Source organism: Chlamydotis macqueenii, chromosome 3 (genome assembly GCF_036417535.1).
Source record: "Chlamydotis macqueenii isolate bChlMac1 chromosome 3, bChlMac1.mat, whole genome shotgun sequence".
Taxonomy (NCBI): domain Eukaryota; kingdom Metazoa; phylum Chordata; class Aves; order Otidiformes; family Otididae; genus Chlamydotis; species Chlamydotis macqueenii.
In genome coordinates this window covers 85,215,543-85,234,242 of record NC_141558.1, presented here as the reverse complement: position 1 = coordinate 85,234,242, position 18,700 = coordinate 85,215,543, and the positions used below count along the sequence as shown (strand labels likewise).

The 18,700-nt window shown below is 41.3% G+C and overlaps 1 protein-coding gene across 2 annotated transcripts in view; it reads right to left on the bottom strand.

Moving 5' to 3' along the window:
- MOCS1 (molybdenum cofactor synthesis 1) overlaps nucleotides 1-5,069 on the bottom strand; it is a 32,159-nt gene extending 27,090 nt beyond the window's left edge. The window contains exon 1 of one of the 2 annotated variants that reach the window (XM_086743792.1): nucleotides 4,947-5,069. In XM_086743792.1, coding sequence (XP_086599918.1) covers nucleotides 4,947-5,069 — 123 coding nt within the window. The remainder of the gene's footprint in view (nucleotides 1-4,946) is intronic. The other variant, XM_086743795.1, reaches the window with a different exon arrangement.
- Between the last annotated feature and the right edge of the window lie 13,631 nt (nucleotides 5,070-18,700).

Here is an 18,700-nt window from a genome sequence, read left to right as displayed (position 1 = left end):
CTGGCCTGGTTGGATTTCTGATGTTCTCCTTCCTGTTATTTTGGAAAGGTGTTCACATTTGAGAGGGAAAGCACTTGCATGCTTATTAAAATTATTTTAGTCCTTGCAGGAGCACTCCTCTCCTGTTTCTTTCTCAATAACTCATTTTTGCATCTTCTGCAGGACCAAGCTTCCTTACCCACTCCACTCGAAGACAGAACAGCACGAACCTCCTGTCTCCCCACTTCAGAGTGTGCATTATAAGCAGGGAAAAAAGTGAAAAGCTGTCCTCCCTGACAGAAGAGAGGCAAGAGAGGGAGTCTTTAATGATTGTATATAATGGATGCCAAAACGGTATACTTTATTTTCAAGGAGAATAATATGCTTGAGGTAATTTCCTATTTTCAGGAAGGAGCCACTACCGGAGTGGGACATAGAAGACAACAGTTCTGTTCCTGGTCTGCCATCCACTTGTGTGACTGTTACAGGCAAGAAAACTAAAATAAGAGCATTTACTGCCCTGGAATAATACTGCCCTTCATTAATTACTCTAAAGTGAACTGCCAAGAAGCAGTTCGAAAAGAACAAGCACTCAGCAGGCAGTTGGTGTCAATATACTTTAAAGTTCCTGTTGGAAATAACTACCTTTTGCTCTCTTGCTGCAAAACACTGGGTGCTGGGATAGGGAAGAGGAAAATGTTTTCCAGAGCTACTAGAGCTTCTTTCCATCAGCTTCTTGTGTACAGAGATGCATTTGTCTGGGAGGGAAGAATGACTGGAGATGGAATTTTTAAGCCGTTAGTTCAGTTTCTGTCCAGTTTGATGTCAGCAAGGAGGAATTAGGAGACACCCAGGAGGAGTGCAGTAGCATCAGCCTTAGCTCCAGTTGGGAGTGGATCCTGTATTACCAAAACTGCCACTGCACCCAGCACTGACTCATATTTTTATCAATTCCACAGGGAAGGCCAAATACTAGAAATGAAAACTCAGCTGCCTTCCTGCTAACTCAGGGCAAGGATAAAGCACTCTCTCAGGTAGTTGTCTAAGTAGGATTTTCCGAAGGGAAAGAATAGGGTGAGGTTGGACCTGGTTACCTGCAGCCTGTGTGAGAGCTCTCTGAGCAGGGAGAAAGTAAAAGCTGCCTGCTACAATTCCCAGGGTTATTCAGTTCCCTGCAGCTGGAAAAGAAGGATGGGTGTTGGCATTTTAACATATCAATGCCTAGCCATCTAACTTTTTCACTGAAAAGGGATGGCTATAATCCTCAAGTCCTCACTCCTCTCTTTCCATAGTTGACAGGAGACACTTCTGCACATTGGAGGAGTATGCTCTGTCACACAGTGTGCTTTATCTGATCCATGAAAAAAACCAGTTTCACTCTCCGAGCTGTCAATCCCATGTTCTATACCAGTACTGAAAGAATGAGAGCTTAGATGACTGCACCTAGCACCTATATTTTGACAAGCTGTCAACCCTTCAGACCTGCCAATTCACCTGTGATTTCCAGAGGAACTCTTCTAACAACACAGCAAAATTGGAAGCTGTCACCAGAGGTATTAATAACCACCAGGAGCACCACAAACTGACAGATCCTGGAAAGGCTCAGTTAAACACAAGGGGGAAGAGAACAGAGCTCTTATCTATTTGTCAAGCTGAAGATCAAGTACTAGACTTGCTCTACTCTTCCACCTTCACCTTATCCCCAGTGATATCTGTACACTGTGAAACAGTAATGCTTGGAAACACTTCTGCACAGGCCCCAGGGACTACCACAACCTGTGTACTTACGACGCTGTTGGCACTGCTCCTGCACCCACTGTCTCTTTTGGCTCCTGCAATCCTGTTGGGTTTGCGCATCAGCTCTGCTGCCTCACGGTAGTACCTAATACTGCTGCGCCAGCATCATGGACACAACTCAGCAAAAGCTCTTCTGTTTCATGCCTCACCCTTAATATCTTAGTCTGTAGGGAAGCGGTGACAGTGTTCTTGTTCAACCTGGAAATTAGACAACCACAGAGGCCGAAATAGGTCTAAGTAGGCCAAGTGCCAGAATGAGGTCTGAGCTGAGAAGTCCAAGACAAATGTTTTTCTGAGGGCTCAGCAGCTGCTGCCCAAGAGTTGACCCCAAACAGCATGCTACAGTTCTGGTTACTGGCACAGCGAGCACTGCTCAGGGACTTTAACTAGCTACCCACAAAATGGAACTCCAGGACACAGAGTTTCAGACATGACTGGCCAAGAATAAAGGCCATATGAGGTCCTCCTAGACAAGCTAGAGTCTCTCCTTTATCCCACTGGTGAAGACTTAATTGAGGCCACAAAAAATTTCATGTAGTTATGTTTGAATTACAGGATCTACCTGATCAGATGGAGGAAGTTCAAATGAAACTTTGTATCAGGATGCTGAAGATCTTTACTGGAAAAGATACATCTAGAGTAGGATTAAAAAAAAAAAGCTAATTTCCTTAATGTTATTGCTCTCAAACCTCACTATCTTAAGCGTTTATCTTCCTCATTTGTTTCAAAAAGCTGGATTTTTTGTATGTAAACTTGCAGCTTACAATTAAAAAAAAAAAAAGAAAAAAAAAAGGAGTATGAATTACTTTTTTCTATTGTACTGGAAAATACACTGTTTTGCAGTAGAAATATGGAATCCTCTATAAAATTTTTCTTATTCAATATATATTTTGGACATATATCATCATGTGTACAAGATGACAGGATGGCATCAGACTTTCCTTTGTTAACTGTGAATTAGTTAAGAAATTCTTGTACACAACCAAACAACCATGACAACACTGCTTTCAGCATGCCTGTTGCTACCTGTCCTTATTTAGTCTTAGAAAGAAGGACTCCACTCTGCACACATTTCCGAGACTGACAACTGTATCTTAAATATAAAGATACAAACAGGCTCAAACATGTGGACTAACCAGTCTAATAATAATCTGATCAAGTTCCGGGTTTTACTTGTACACAATTTAGGATCAGCTTCCCAGGTATATGTGATTTCCCCTTCAAAACTGACATAAATTTTCACAGCCTCACATGTGTCCACTCAGGTTTTCTGGTCAATATAACTTCACTTCTACACATACATTGATTTTCACTACATATTTCATATAGAGAACATTATAACGGGCATTCAAAACACGAATGAAAACTATTAAGTGTTTCTGCTGGAGGGAGACACTTACCAAGCATTCATAGGAAATGTTATTATAGATAGTAAGGGCGGGATACAGAATGGATAGCATGCACACAGACATTATCCCACTGTCTCAAAAACCAGCATGGAGGAATAGGCTAAAAGGGCCATATGTTAAACAGAAGGTCACCACACAATAGCAACACAGCAGCTGTATGACCCCACTTTTTTTAACCTAACCTAAAGACTTAAAATGGATGGCCTTGGACACAGCCTTTCAGTTGTCTCCGAAAGCTCCTGCGTTACAGAGTTCTTCCTTCCACAGCTGGAAGGACCATTTTAAAAGGGGATAAAATGCAGAGTCTAGTGCTCTCTTCTCCCCTTTGCACCCTTAACACTCAATGGAAATCTCACAAAACTAAACAGAACCTGTAAACATTTTCAGATCTAACCCAGAAGATAGTCAAGTAGTATTTCACAATTGTTTTGAATGCTTGATCATCCTTTCCTCTGAAAGCACGTTCCAGTGCCCCTTATGGCTACAACCCTAATTGCTCCTCTCTACAAAAGAATCCCAGGAGAGACTGAGAACAGAAAGAAGCAGTAAGTATATATTATCACTGTATAGTTGCTAAGTTTGCACAGTCTTTGCTTTTGCATTAGCTTGCTTCTCAGGCCCTGCAGGGTATCAGCTGGTGCCCCAGCACACTTGTCACACTTACTGTGCCACACACACAACTCATCCCTCCCGTTCCTCCAAGCGCTCTGGCTTTCATCCCCTAAGGGAGTAGGGCTTTCAAAGATGAATGTTGTAATCAAGCTCTTTAAAAAGTATTCCTGAAGGTATGTTAGAATGACTTAATTTATAGGAAGTAGTTAGAAGCAATTCTGATCAGAATTTATAAAAGAAGTACGTGGTTTAGAAAAAATAAGAGCAACTCAATAACCTTTCTAGATTCCTAAGCCAAGTAGGTATTCAAGAAAGCAATGCAGAAATCCTCTTGACTTTCTGTAAATAAGAAAGTGGCAGTAAATGCATTCAGTTCTGGTGACACAAAGACTGTTACCAGTAGCTTGAGTATATTTTCTGTTTGTTAAAGCCAGCCATGCAGTCGCAAGTAAATCAATAAATAACGTCCCAGCTGGGATTACTCTGCGTGTCATGCCCTACTTCTGCCAGACAGTTACAGAACCTGTGCCTTCCTGTGCGGCTGTTTCTCCTGCATTTGTGCACCAAGAGACCAAATCCATCTGGGGGTCTGAAAGTGAACCTAGGAGGAGGCAGACCTGGGAAACACCCGCGTGGGCTTCTCGCCAGCGAGGGAATGAAGAGCTTCACCCCAAAGCTCCCGTGAGCGCCAGGGGCACAACCACCCAAAAGCTGCCAAACCACCCGGTTTTGACCGAGGCGGATCAAAGGCCGTTGTGTAACCTCTCCTTTGACGGGGAAGGGACACAGAACTGGCTCGGCCCAAAGGACTGAACGCCCCACTGACTTTCAAAGCCAGGGTGAGATTTCACCAAAGCGAGGGCACAGAATCGTAGATCACCATACGTTTTGCTGGCTCCCTTGCTCCTCACGTAACGAAGTCACCTTTTCCTCACAAATCACTTACGGGTTATCACAAGTACCCCTTCACAAACGACGTCGCCTTAATTTTAAGCGCAAGGCACCGGCCCGGCACTCAAAATCCCAGCCGCCCGCCCGCACGCCTCCCCCGCTGCACCCGACTGTTACCGGCCGCCGGCCCCCGCCACCACTTTCGACCCCAAACCCTCCACTCCCCCCGCCAGCGGACCCCTCGGCGCCCCGCCTCACCTGAGCCGCGGCGGAGGGGGCCCGCACGGGCGCCCCGGAGCTGCAGGCGCGGCGCGCGGCGGCCCCCAGCGCCCCCCGCAGGAGCGCGAGGCCGCCGCGCCGCCCCCACGCCGCCGCCGACATGCGGCTCGCGAGCCCCCAGCACGCGGAGGACTCCGGCGGCGCCAGCAGCCCCCGACCGTCACGCGGGAGAGGGCCGGGGAGGGTAGCAGCCAATCAGAGGTGTCGCCGCTGCCGCGCTGCACACAGGGAGTTGTAGTCCACACCCTTCGGGCGACAGCCGCCACCGGCAGCCCCGCTGCCACCAGCGGCCCGCAGATCCCTCGCCCTGCCCTCCTGGGGCGGGGGCCGCGGGCAGCTCCTGCGAGCCACACCGTCCCTCAGCAGCAAAAGCTGCACTGACAGCCTTTATTGTCTGCCTTCCCCCCACCTCACCTCGGCCCCTCCAAAAGCCAGGAGTAGGGCCTGAGGCCTGCAGGCCAGCCGTGCCTGCCAGCTACCTGCCTGGGAAGTGCAGGCGTTAAGCACTGGCACACGGGGTACGTGTCCCAGCAGGGACAGGGAGAAGACCAGGAAACGGCTGTCCTCAGCTGGGGATACCAGCTGGTACATTGGGGATACACTTCTGGTGGAAATGACGACTTCCACCCCAGTCCTGCCCAAGTCTTCGGTAAAATATGTAAAACACTCAGAAGGTGGGCACAGGAACTAAATGGGACATAACGGTTCTTACAGGGCACAAGGAAACAATATTTCAGTGTTCCAGCCTGACATACTTTCCTCCGTACTCCCAGTGTTTCACAGACAAGGGGCCTTACAGCACAAAGCCCCGTGGCCCACTGTCCAGCTCCACTGTGCCATGGGTCTGCAGGTCATGGTCATCCATTGCTGAGCTGAACTTGAGGCATGTTTTCTAAACTTGTTTCACACATGAAAGGAGGGCTCTAGTGCCCAAAATTTCCCCAGACCTTTTTCCCCGAATCATGTCAGCTGCTCTTACAAAATACACGTGTTTCCCTCAATGACCTTTATTGCTCTTAGCCTTAGAACTGTGCAGCTGTTGTATTGCTGTAGCTGTTAAGAGTAAAACTCACACCTTTATACACCATGCTGGTAACTCTTCATGTTTAAATAAGTTTATACTCCTTTACCAAATTGCTGTGTCTGGGATGGTTGCATTTGCAACTAATGGTTGCAAAAACATTAACAATTCTTTGCACAGTCTTAATCCTTTAGTGTTTGACCTGCACAGTACTTGTTGATATGTGAGTAACTGGGCATTAAAATTGCTTGTGTCAGCTGTCATTTCAAGACACGGTTATAAGTGCTGGTACAGATTCAGATGTTTAGTTAAATTGTACTTAAATCTTTGTTCTGTTGCAAAACATCTTCTGTCCAATTCAGCCTTAAGCGTTTAGACTTTAGACTTTATTCAGTCTTTAGACTGGCTAGAAACTAACAGGAAAACTTAATGCAACATTGCTTTTTTATTTTTTTCTCCCAAAGCTGGAGCCGTTTGAAAAGAAATACAGACTTGAATGACCTGTGATGTGGCCCGATATCTATTCTGAAAGGATACTTATCAGTATGATGTCAAGGTAACATATACAGACATCAAAACAATAGAGAAGATAACAAGGCAAAATACTGCTTTTAAGTAGAGTTTTTAAAGGATACAGAAGCAAGATTGATGTTTACATTTACAGTAGCTTTATGAAATGTCACTTCTCCTTGTAGAATGGGAATAACAGTAGTTAAAGGATTTTCTGAATGTAATTGAACAGCAACTGATAATGAAGGCTGAAATACAGAAAGCATTTTAGCTCCATATTAAATGTAGTAAGTGTTCAATTAAGCAAAGCTTTCAGTTGCAAAAAAAAAAGTTTGATTAGATGTAATGTGAATAAAGATCAAAATTTGTAACAACCTTAGAAACAGAAAAAAATATAATTTGCTTAATCAGCATTAATAAAAATTATAGAATCATAGAATACTTTCAGTTGGAAGGGACCTTCAAAGGTCATCTAGTCCAACCCCCCTGCAAGAAACAGGAACATCTCCAACTAGATCAGGTTGCTCAGAGCCCCATCCAACCTGGCCTTGAATGTTTCCAGGGATGGGGCATCCACCACCTCTCTGGGCAACCTGTTCCAGTGTTCTACCACCCTCATTGTAAAAGCTTTTTTCCTAATATCTAATCTAAATCTACTTCACTCTATTTTAAGACCATTGCCCCTTGTTCTATTGCAACAGGCCCTACTGAAGAGTTACTTGCCGTAAGCCCCCTTTAGGTACTGGAAGATCACTATAAGGTGTCCCCGGAGCCTTCTCTTCTCCAGGCTGAACAGCCCCAACTCTCTCAGCCTGTCTTCATAGGAGAGGTACTCTCCTCTTAGAGATCCACAGGATCTCTAATATCTTTCTCCAGTAAATGTTCTTACCTACAATGAAGAGTCTGGTTCTATAGTTCTATAGTTATTTTATTTTACTTAAAGACTATGTTAAGCTTAACTTACATCTGTAATCCAATTGAATCTGGCGAGGCTGAGCATATCAGGAATGTTGAGAAACTAAATGTCTTTGCATTCTTGAAGCCTTGTATTTTTCCAGTTTTATCAGACTGTACAAATATAGGCATATCTCACTAAACCAGCATAAAATCAGCTTTTACACCTCCAAAGGCAATCTCTTACTCTCAGAAGTAAGTACTGGTGGTTGACAGAAGTGCTTTCTCAGAATTAAACGAAACCTTAAAATAAATGTAATGGAATAAAAGCTTCTGCATAAAAATTGGTTCTGTTTTAACTTTACTGGGATGCAGTCATGTCATGTCATGTCACATCATGTCATATCATAGATCATGAAGAGTAAGGCTTTTTGCACATCTGCTTTTCTCAGCAGCTATCTGAAGAACTAGTACTCAGTAAAGAATTAAAGGTCTGAGGTTTGTATATTTAGGCCAAGATGCTGTGCAGCGTCATGCCCTTACATTGTAACCAAAGTTGTGTGTGATGTTCCACCATGTCAAAATAATACCTATCTACATCTAGCTGCACAGACCACTGTCACTCTAGTGAAGCTCGAGACAGCTACTCCAGGCAATTTTAGGATCCACAGAAACTCTTGTTACTTGTCTTTCAGTTGTCTTCCAGACATTATGCAGAGATTCACTTGTGTTTGGCACAGAGTAATTCTGTAGTTCAAATTCCAAAGAAAGAAATTTCCTGCTTTTCCTGCTGCTCCCTTCCTTTCTGACTTACAGACAGCCTAGACTACCCATGTTTTATTTAGCTGTTTATTTGTTTCAAGATTTTGCAAAATTCACGTGTAACGCCTTACACGTCTCATTCAGCACTCTTGCACATTCAGAGATTAACTAGCTTTCCTCAAGAGACCCTGTGCTGTGCCATTCGTAAAAGCCTGTGTGCTGACCAAGGAGCATTACACCCACGGGCAATTGAAGGGCAGAGTCCAGTCCGTGTACCAGCAACCTCTGTGAGCCCATCCCAGAACAAAACGACAATAGAAAGTGCTGGACTACTTCCAGTGCTATTCATGCTTCAGATAAGCACTGAACAAAGTTTTAAAAACATGTTAATAATGAAATAATAATAATAATAATTGAAAAGTCTCAAGAGAGAGCACACCATATGAGCTGTACGGATCTGCCACACTGAATCGCGATTGCATCATCATCCAATCTAGGCAGCTGTTAATAGTTGCTCAACATCTTTCTGAAACTTTGGGCTACATACCTGAATGAAAACCAGGGGAAAGAACTCATGATCCTATCCTCACATGGGGCTGGAACACAGCCAGGGCTTGTGTTGGGACTGCAGTTAGAAGAGACTGCAGGAGTGCCTAGTCCAGGGCAAGCAAGGGAAATCCGCCGTGTGCAGCTTCCTGCAAATTGAGCATGAAATAACTGTTGGACTTTGCAAAGACAGGGTAATTGTTTTGTATACTTCTTGCAAGAGCAGAACATTGTCTCTCTCTGCATTTGTTACTAGTGAGCTACATAGGCACTCCTTTAAAGAAACTACCACGAGGATAGATAAACTTCAGGGCATATGTGAAGTATGAATGACTAGCTTAGGACATCTCACAGTTGCTTGTGAGTGTCATAGCATTTTTTTCAGTTCGAAGCACACCGCTGCATAATTATTATTTACACTTGAGAAATTCTAGGAGCTGATACAGCAGATGCTTCTGTTTTAGTTTGCTTTCCTCATTAGAAAGAGGCATGAGAGCCTTCCTGGTGTTTCTTCCTGATAGCTGGCACAAAGTAACATCCAGAGTTCTCTGGGACACACTGCTCCCATGGAATTAAAAAGCATGTGTCAAAAATCACACAGAGTTACAAATAGGGGTTTTGTAAACATCCATTCCAAGGCTGCCACAAAACCAACAGCCTCTCACAGATGCAGAAGAAATCAGAACAAGACCAGCCATTCTAATTAAATTGGTCTGAAAATCATTGACATGAAATGAGCCAGGCTGGTTAGAAAATGGGTGTCAGTGCTGTCTTCTCCTGTCCCTCCTTACCTTCTGTGCCCTGGAGAAACCCTCTCCTTCTTCGTTGTATTACCCTCCTCCTTCACTGTATTTTCTTTAATGTCATCCAGTTTTTCCACTCACAACAATTAGAAAAGAAAAAATGTTTGCTTTGATGTTACTAAACTCATAGTGATGAAGTTTTTTTTTTTTTTTTTTTGCATTCTCTGTGTGAGCAGTACCTAGCAGTATGGGCTGTAAAACACCAAGGAATCAAATTGGTTCTGTACATTAAAGCTAAGTCTACATTTACTGTTCCATACATTTGCACAGCCACACTACAGAAAGGGAATTAAGAAATGCATAAAAACCAGAGGTTGATACAAGTAGAAAAGGGGAAAAAAGGAAGAAGGAAAGAAAGGGAAGGAAGGGGAGGAAGGGAGAAAAGGAGGGAGGGAGGGAGGGAGGGAAGGAGGAAATAAGGGGAAGGAGTTTTACTGTGAGCTTGACCTAGTAATTTATGTATGACCATAGCCTTCTCTCTTGGCTTCCTTTTTTTTTTTTTTTACATGAAATATCATCATCATGCTTTCAGCATTACACAATTGAGGAACAGTATCACTTTGTGCCCTCCTGTTTTGAACCTAAGAGATCTGTGCAGGACAGCTGCCAAGCTTTTGTTTATCTGAAGCAGGATTGCACAGTTCCACCCTTTACATAACGACCCCAGTAAACAGGTAGTTTATGGACTGACCACAACAACTTTGCTGGTCTAACTGGGTGCTTATAATGTTTCATTCCTGAGAAATGTGAGAAGAATGAATACAGTGACACAATCACATCTAATAAGGTTGAGGTGGACAAAAACAAAGAAAAGTTTAGACAGAGATGTGTGTTGTCTCAGCTTAACTCTCTGTGGGCTTATTCTGCTCAGGCAACTCCAGTTGTAAGTTTGGGGTTAATCTGTTAGCATGCCTACATTTTTCATATTTAACTGAATTCAAGAACATGGTAAAAGGAGGTACCCAAGTATTAGAAAACACCAGGAGATTTCTTTTTCCTTTCCCACAGATTACCTGGGCTCCAGATGCCCTCCTCTCTCCTCTCATAAGTAACTCCTATTCCTCCTTTTCATGTTAAAGAAATCCTGGTTGACTTTATGAAGTGAGGTTAACTTGGTGGTATGTGATGTTACTTTATATATCAGCACCACTGACACTCCTGGCATAAGGTGCTGGGTCAGTGGGATGATTCTCAGGCCTGAGAATTCAGTTGTATTTTGAACAAAACCGATCATGATCTCCCTTTTTCTTTCTTTTTTTTTTTTTTTAAATCAAAGTGCAGATACAGTTCTTGGTCTTAGTCTACTCTAGCAGAAGGAATTATAGGAATTATGCTTTCCCTGTTCCAAGATAAATATATTGGACATATGATCAGCTGGACTTATAATCTTTTGAAATATGATGAGTATTTCCCATTTAGTTTGCTTTGAAGCAAGAAATTTCATCAATAACAACAACAAATCTCTACATCCCAACCAGTAAGCAAGAACACAGACCTTCAAGACTTTTTTTTTGTGCTGGAAGAGTTTGATGTGACTTGGAAACTGATTAAGTTCAGTCAAGGCTCTGAAGTATACCTGTCTCGTCCCTTTCAAAACTAGGCGGTAGTGTTTATAGCTGAGTTCTTAGCCTACATAGGAGAGAATTTATTTTCTGCTTACTTCTTGGTTTATTTCGCTGAAACAAGCCAACTTCCAGTCTGTTAAGCATCCCCTCAAGGTAAGTGAAACTGTAGCAAACAGCACTCTGAGAAAGTTAATTTGTATCCAAAGAGCTTTATCAAGTTAGAAAGTTACAAGGCAGAAAATGAAACAAACAAAATAAAACAAAATAATAAAACATCAGGGCATCTTTGTGGGCTGCTGCTGGCCTTTTTTTTTTTTTTTGTAGATGCTTATATCAAAGATTATATTTTTTTTTCAGACACTGATAAGTCACTTCCAGATTTAGCATCCCACTGATAGTTCTCTGTCATTTCAGATCCCCTAGGCACTTCAGTTCTGTTCAGTTCTTGCAAATCACAATAAAGTGTTGTGATTAGGCAAACCAAATTTCACTGAACATTTCTATCTTTCACATTTTTGGCTATCATCTTGTAAAAGAAAGACAAAAGGGAGCTATTTGCAGATTCACTCTATTCTCTCATGTCCTTTTCCCACTGTTTCCCATATTGCCAATTTCTAAGCTGCATTTCCAAAAAAGGGGAAAATGTGGCAATGCCTTGGAAGAACTTTCTTTGAGATTTTGGACAGAGGATCATTACTTTGTTGTGCATTGTCTAGTCACTTAGGTGATAGAAAAGTGGGCCTGGGATGCTATCTTTAGAGGAGAAAGAGAATTCTGCTTTCCTGGTTCCTGCCACTCACCTTCACATCAATGATTACAAATAGTCTGCAAGGTAAGAGAAAATCAAGCCCTTGAGAGGCAGCTATCTGAACAACGGCACTCAATCTAATCTCAGAGAAGCCATCAGGTTGGAGGTTTCAGGGGCTGTGACGACTATGCCCACTACATTTGTGAGATTATAGGCTTTATTTTCTGTAGTAGCTGCTCTTCTAACACTTTTCACTCACTGAAGTGGTAATTACTCAGGCCTTGTGACTGGCTAACCACTGGGCCTCTGAAATACTCTGTTGTGGGGAAATGAGAATGAGTTATTTATTTCATGGGGAAAAAAGCATGTAGTACACTCTATTTACCTTGTATTTCCTCATGGATAGTGATGTGTTCATTAGGACCCCAGCCTTGGAAATCTGATTTCCTGACACAGTTATTTCAACTTCAAATGCTGTGGATCTAGAGAAAATTAATTATAGAATAAAATAGAAATGTGAGACAGGATGATTTGATGCTGACCTGAATGAGCTCTTGTTTGCTGGAAAGTCTTTCCATCTTAGCCAGTGGAATGCCTTTACTTTTTTTTTTTTTTTTTTTTTTTTTAAGCTTGGCAATTAAAGCTAAATCTGGGTATTATTTGACTGTTCCTGTACCTTTCTTTGGCTAGAATATGAACACCAGTCCCAACAACATTTAATAACTCTAGGAAGGAACAAGAAGTGGTAACTAAACAAAATAACTTCCTACCCAATTCCCTTCTTCCTCCTCAGTTTTCTAAGGAATATTGATTTAACCAATCTGATCAAATCCTCACATTTATTTCATTATAGTAACATAATTTATTTTAACTTCAATAATTTGTATGAGTTCATTAAACACTTTTTCTTTGGTCTTTGGCAAAGTTATGGAAAATAGGAAACCTACATACTTCAGATTCCTTCTCCAGTACTGAATTTTGAACAAGAGGTGACTTTGGGACAAATATAAAAGCAACTTTATGCCTCATTTCTCAGCAGTCCAGAGAAACTCCTTTTTTTTTTTTTTCAGTTTATACATCTTAAGAAGCATAAGTGGCTTAAAAAGCAGCTTGTGGTGTCAGCAAGGCTTCCAAGGGGTAACTCTACTCTTTTCAAGTTGGACACGCTACCTATACTGCACAATGCAGCAGGGCCAGGACCCTGCTAAGCTGAAGCTGATGGAGCAGATACAATCTGCTTGGATCTGCAGAGGTACCAGCTGAGATCAAGAGCACTTGCATCTTAACAAAGATAATTTGTGTGCATGCTGCAAAACACTGATTAAATTGTTCTGCTTCTGGAGCTACCACTTGATTCCTGCTAGCGCAGGAGTCTTTGCACTATGCTTGTTGTGTGCTGCTGATGTAGTTTTGGAAGGAGTGACAAGATAGCTGTAATATAGACCAAATAGTCCTCATTAAGGTTGTGAAATAGGAATACTTGTTTAATTTTACTGCCTGTGCTTGTTTGTGCCTTCTCTCATCATTGTTATCTGGTAGATGGGATCCTCCAGCCCCTGGCCCACAGTGCAGCTGCACCATCTGCCCACTTGTTAACTGTTCCAGTGTTCCATTTCTCTAGCTCCTAGTGGTGATGAAGAAGAAATGTTGAAGAGAAACTGCGACAGCACTGTTGCAGAGCCAAAGTGTATCCTAATGCTTCACTGCTCCAACAGCTAGATATGCATGAGCCCAGGGTAGGGAACAGAATGCAGATGTCTGAACCCTTCATTTCCTGCATTAGGAAAATGATGTAAGCACCTTGCAGTCTAGACCTGCCATGGCATATCTGCCTACAAGTCCTTTGACTGTGGGTTTGTATTTGCCATCAAGTGGGTATTTGGACATATTCTGGGAAAATAGAAAGCAGCACGTAGAACTCCCACATGAGCAGAAGGATATAAGCAAGAGCTCAGTAAGTCCTACTAAAATCCTGCCACAGGGAAAGTTGTACTAAAGTCCTCGTGCTACAGTACTCTATGCCCATAGGGATGCGGGCTCTATACCCGTATCAGAGGAGATTAGCCATCCTGAAGAATTTAGTACTGACTTGGTAAGATTTGTGGTGGGAGGAGGGCAAAGGAGTTGGGGAAGGAATGTAAACGAAAAAAAGGAATGACGCCCAAACCTGCGGGACCTGGTGATAATCCTGGATTTTCACCCAACTGGGGTGGCTTCATTTCCTGTAAATCATTAACTAATAGTGAGTCATGACAAAGACATGTTCTGGAAAGTTCTATGATGTAGTTTGTTTGTGCGGTCAAAACATTTGACTGACATAGAAAATGATAATCCAGAACCTCCTCATAATAAAGCACTCCCTTTGAGGTGATTAATATGCAAGGAAAATCAAAACCAAATTAAAGCTATTTTATTTTATCAGGACAAAATGTAGTAGTAGGATTGAATGAAACATTCTGATCTCTGGCTTATTCGAATCTGGCATCTTCAGTCTGTAAACCTGAGTGCCTTGGGAGAGTATTTGGTTGGTTCATTTCTATATTGACACTTTAAATGTTGTGAGTGTTTGCAGATTTTTCCAGCCTTATATTTCCTCTTATTTTTTTGTGTATTTGCAAAAATATCCAAAAATATGCAATATATAACAAAATTATTTCAAGCTTTTTATCAGAAATTTCACATAAAATTTTAGACTTCAGAACAATTTTAAATGGAATATGCTCCTCCTGGAAAAAGGCAACTCAGTAGTCAGTTCATCTGCTGTTTCAGAACTAAACCATTTAACGACTCACATTATCTGTTAATACAATTGATGTTTGAGGGAGAACAGAGAGTCTTTCTTTAAACAGAAAATATAATCCAAGCAGTTGTTTCATCATTGATTTCTGCTGTGTACAATAATTTGCAATCATCTTGCACAAGTAAATGACTGCATGAGTGAACTAGCTTACGGAGTACTGAGACCTTTGACACAATTTTGCTCCAGCTCAAATGAAGAAAAAAGTTTATCCTTGGACTAATAGGAAGGATGTGGCCCTAGTCCTCCTAATTTATTCGGATTAGGTTATTAACTCAGTCTTGAGGAAGTTTACAAAGACTTTATTCAATTCACATGCAGACTGAGAGTCTGGAGGATGAAACTGTGCATACTTTAATTCTAAGAACAGATATGTTGCAACAGAGGTAAGACCAAAACAAAAGCCACCAGCATTTCAGACTCTTTCTGCTTATCTTCCCAAGGGACTCCAAGTTATTTTGATTACCAGTGTTTTATAATTGTGTTTCACTGCCTGCTAGCACCTCTTTGTCTCCTTTTCAGATTGCTTTGACCTCCAGCAATCAGAGGTACTTATCAGAGGGAAAAAAACAGTCAGGAGGGGGAAAGCTGGCTGGAAATTTTCCCTAAGAAATTTAGTAGGACAGGAAGGGACTTGGATGATCATTGGGATGAATCTATTGCTGTTGTAGATGGCTACATCACAAACTTGCACCTTTACCATTCCTGAGAAGCCAGTTTAGAGCCAAGGAGCTCTGATGGCTATAAACTTCTTCTAAGTTTCAACCTGGAAAAAATTGTCAGTAATTTATGCGTGAGTTGGTCTCTGCCTTATATACCTCTTTTCCCAGCTTTCCATTCATGTGTACCCCTTCTCAGAGCAGAGGCAGCACACCTCTTTTAGGTTTCTCTTACTAGATATATAGTTTGAGTAAACAGGGAAGTGGAAAGCCTTTCTCTGTACTTGTTCTGCTATAATTCATCTTGCTCTTGGGCAATTAAATCTGTTCTTACTGTTCTTTAGGTGCCCTGAGACAGGTAAGTGTTGCTACTTTTTGACAAAGTCATTCTTGGAGACCCTCAGCTACAGAACAGTGCTATAAACTCCCAGTGCCATTAGACATGGCACATATGTTGATGATCTTTCTACACGACCCAACATTCTCCTTGCACCTTTCCAACATTAAGAAAGAATAAAATCCTTTTCTTTAGCTGGACGGCTGGCTAGAGATACATTCTAAGATATGTCCTTCCAGCAGCTTAAGTCTGAACTCTGTCTTGTATATTAAAATTAATCCTTTCTCAATACATTGACCACTGGAAATCTCTTTCCTAATATGATCCCAAGATGTATTTGTGTTTTTGAAGACCGTATCATGTTGGTGGTAATCGACAAGCTATGACTAACTAATAAACATAGGATCTTCTGTTATTTCTTCACTAAGGAAGTGGCAATAATGTATGATGTAAATGCATGACCTTCTGGTTTGTGTGATTTAATTAATTTCCTATCAATTCTATTACTCAGGGCCCCATGGTAATCCAGTTTTTCCTGTCTGATATTCAATACCTCCTCTGATTTGCTAATCACTGCAAAGTGTATGCAACAAATTTCATCAGAGCACCAGATTCCTGAGCCAACATCGTTAGTGGAAATATTTGATAAGAGAAGTCTGAAGATAGATCCTGAAGAGCTCCATTCTAGGCTTTCTTTTTCAACAAAATGTTTTTGTCACTTTTAGAGAGTGCTTAACCAGCTGAGGTGAAACTAATAGAGTAGTTGTTTTCTGAATCACACCACTACTCCTTTCTTAAATAGAAAATATAATATCCTATCCGCAAATATCATGGAACCTTTTAAGACTGGAAGTGATAGCTTTTTAAACCTTGACACCAGCCTTAGGTCAGTTATTTCCCTGTTGAATGTGTACTTTCCATATCTATGCACTCATTCAGTGTCCTTACCAGACTTTCAATAAGAATGTGTATGTACAACAGGGAACAAGATATTATTTACTGTTTGCTCATGTGTCAGTTATTTTTAGTTCATACCATCTCCATACATAGCAGCACCATTTCTTTCAATTATTAGTTTTTATTTCTACAAATAAGCAACATTTTACCATTTACGTTTGTAAACACTACAAGCTCTGACACACATTAATATTTTCCAACTGGTTTTGTACTTCCACTTTTGGATCTCTAAAGCATAAGTGTCTTTTCTAGTCAAGGCTTTCCTCCTTACCTCATTCTCATTTCCAATATTCTTGTCAAAGTGATTCTTATCTTCGAAGCTCATCTTTATAGATTTTTCCACTTGACTGGGATATAAATAACAGATAGGCTCATCAGAAGCAATCGTGTCATGTGAGATACTGCAGGAGTAGGTACAAAAGGGAGATAATAGCTATCTTAATTCCCTGAGTAAATCTCTTCTTCCTTTTTTTTTTTTTTAGAATAGGAATACATTCTATTCCTTTTCAGTATTTTATATGCCTGTGCTGCAGAAAATTTCTTTTATGTCTCAAAGTTTGTCCTATTAATTTAAATAACTAAGGACTTTTATTTTAAATTAATCCACTAATGATCAGTATATAGAGTTATTGGATTCTTTCATGATAACCTCTGTCATACCAAAACCAAGTCTAAACAGCAGCAATGGTTATTTGTTTAGGGACTTCTGAAGAAAAAATTATCTTTCTGACAGATTGCAAGGAAAAGGATGAAGGGACATGATACATTACCCCTTACCCTTTTCTTCAACAGCGTACTGGGTTTTAGGATGCTCTGGCACATTGTTTCTCCTGCCTGAGGATGGAGGAGTCCACCTCATGCTGTAGATAGAATACTGAGTGAAAGACCATCAGTTTATCTGTGTTGAAGATGCTGGGCTTTGCATGCAAGAATTAGCTTTTGAGCCAGGGGGAAAAAAAAAGACTCTTTCGTCTTACAGCTAAGTCATTCCCTTCGGTAAGAAGAGGAACATGGTAGCCATTCACTATTCTAATGAACATTCAATATTTAAAATTATTATGTCCAGTAGGCAGTGACACCTGAGTCCTAAGCAGATACTCAATGCATGAAACACACATAAAACGTTTTATTTTATGTAGAATTATATTAAGACCTATCCACTGGATGGGGTTGGATGTGAGCTGTGTACATTTACCAGATTTTCTCTGTGCCCCAGTTTTCCTTTTGGAAGAGATAGACATCATTGTATTAGGCTTACTGAATCAGACCTTGGAAGTAAATTACTGTTTTGTGAATTCTGTTTCTCTAGTGTGTGATGACAAAACATGTCAGAATAATGCAGCAACCTCCAGCCATGTAGCAGAGGCAACCAGGTATATTCTGTATAGGGAAGAGGAGTGTGTGTGGAAATGGAGGTCTGAATGCCAGAAATGCCTAACTACCTTTTTTGGCACCTTCACAAAATTTTTAAGTGTTTAAATTCCCCTTGAGATGCTTTCCCCTTTCAGATTTGCTCAGCTGTAGTTCTTTGTTCAGTATCCAAAATTTTACTCAAACTTATGTGAGAAATATCAATATAAGGTCCATTAAACCCAGGGTTCCAAGGACTTTTATTACTTTTATACAAGGTTGTTTTTAACATAGATCTGTTCTCCAGCTAATCTCATCATGTTGTCCACAAAGAACCCTGCTGGCACAACCAGAAGGCTCATTTCAGAATGAACGAATACAATGCTAACAAGAAAATTTCCTGGTGCTCTCTAAGTGTCTGTGCTCTGCTCAGTTGTATGGAGTAATGGGCAGTAAAAGGCAGCAAAAGCACTATATGCAGATTCTTTGATATGCATCAGAAAGGAGCATAGGGCAGAAAAGCTATAGATGATGAATAACAACTCAGGGAGTAATTTCTTATTTCTCTATAAGCGTGAAGGTTTTCCAATAGCTTGTTTGCTTATCAGCAGTTACTCTCACATGTTTAGGCTGGAAGCGTGAGCCACTAAGAACAGTAAATTCAGTCCCAAGCCTTTGCCCTGAAATTCATCCAAAACTGTCCTGAAGAATTCATGACCTATTTTAACATTTTCTCTTCATTTCTGGGAAACTTCAACAGCAGGGCTTGGGGGACTGGAGCTGC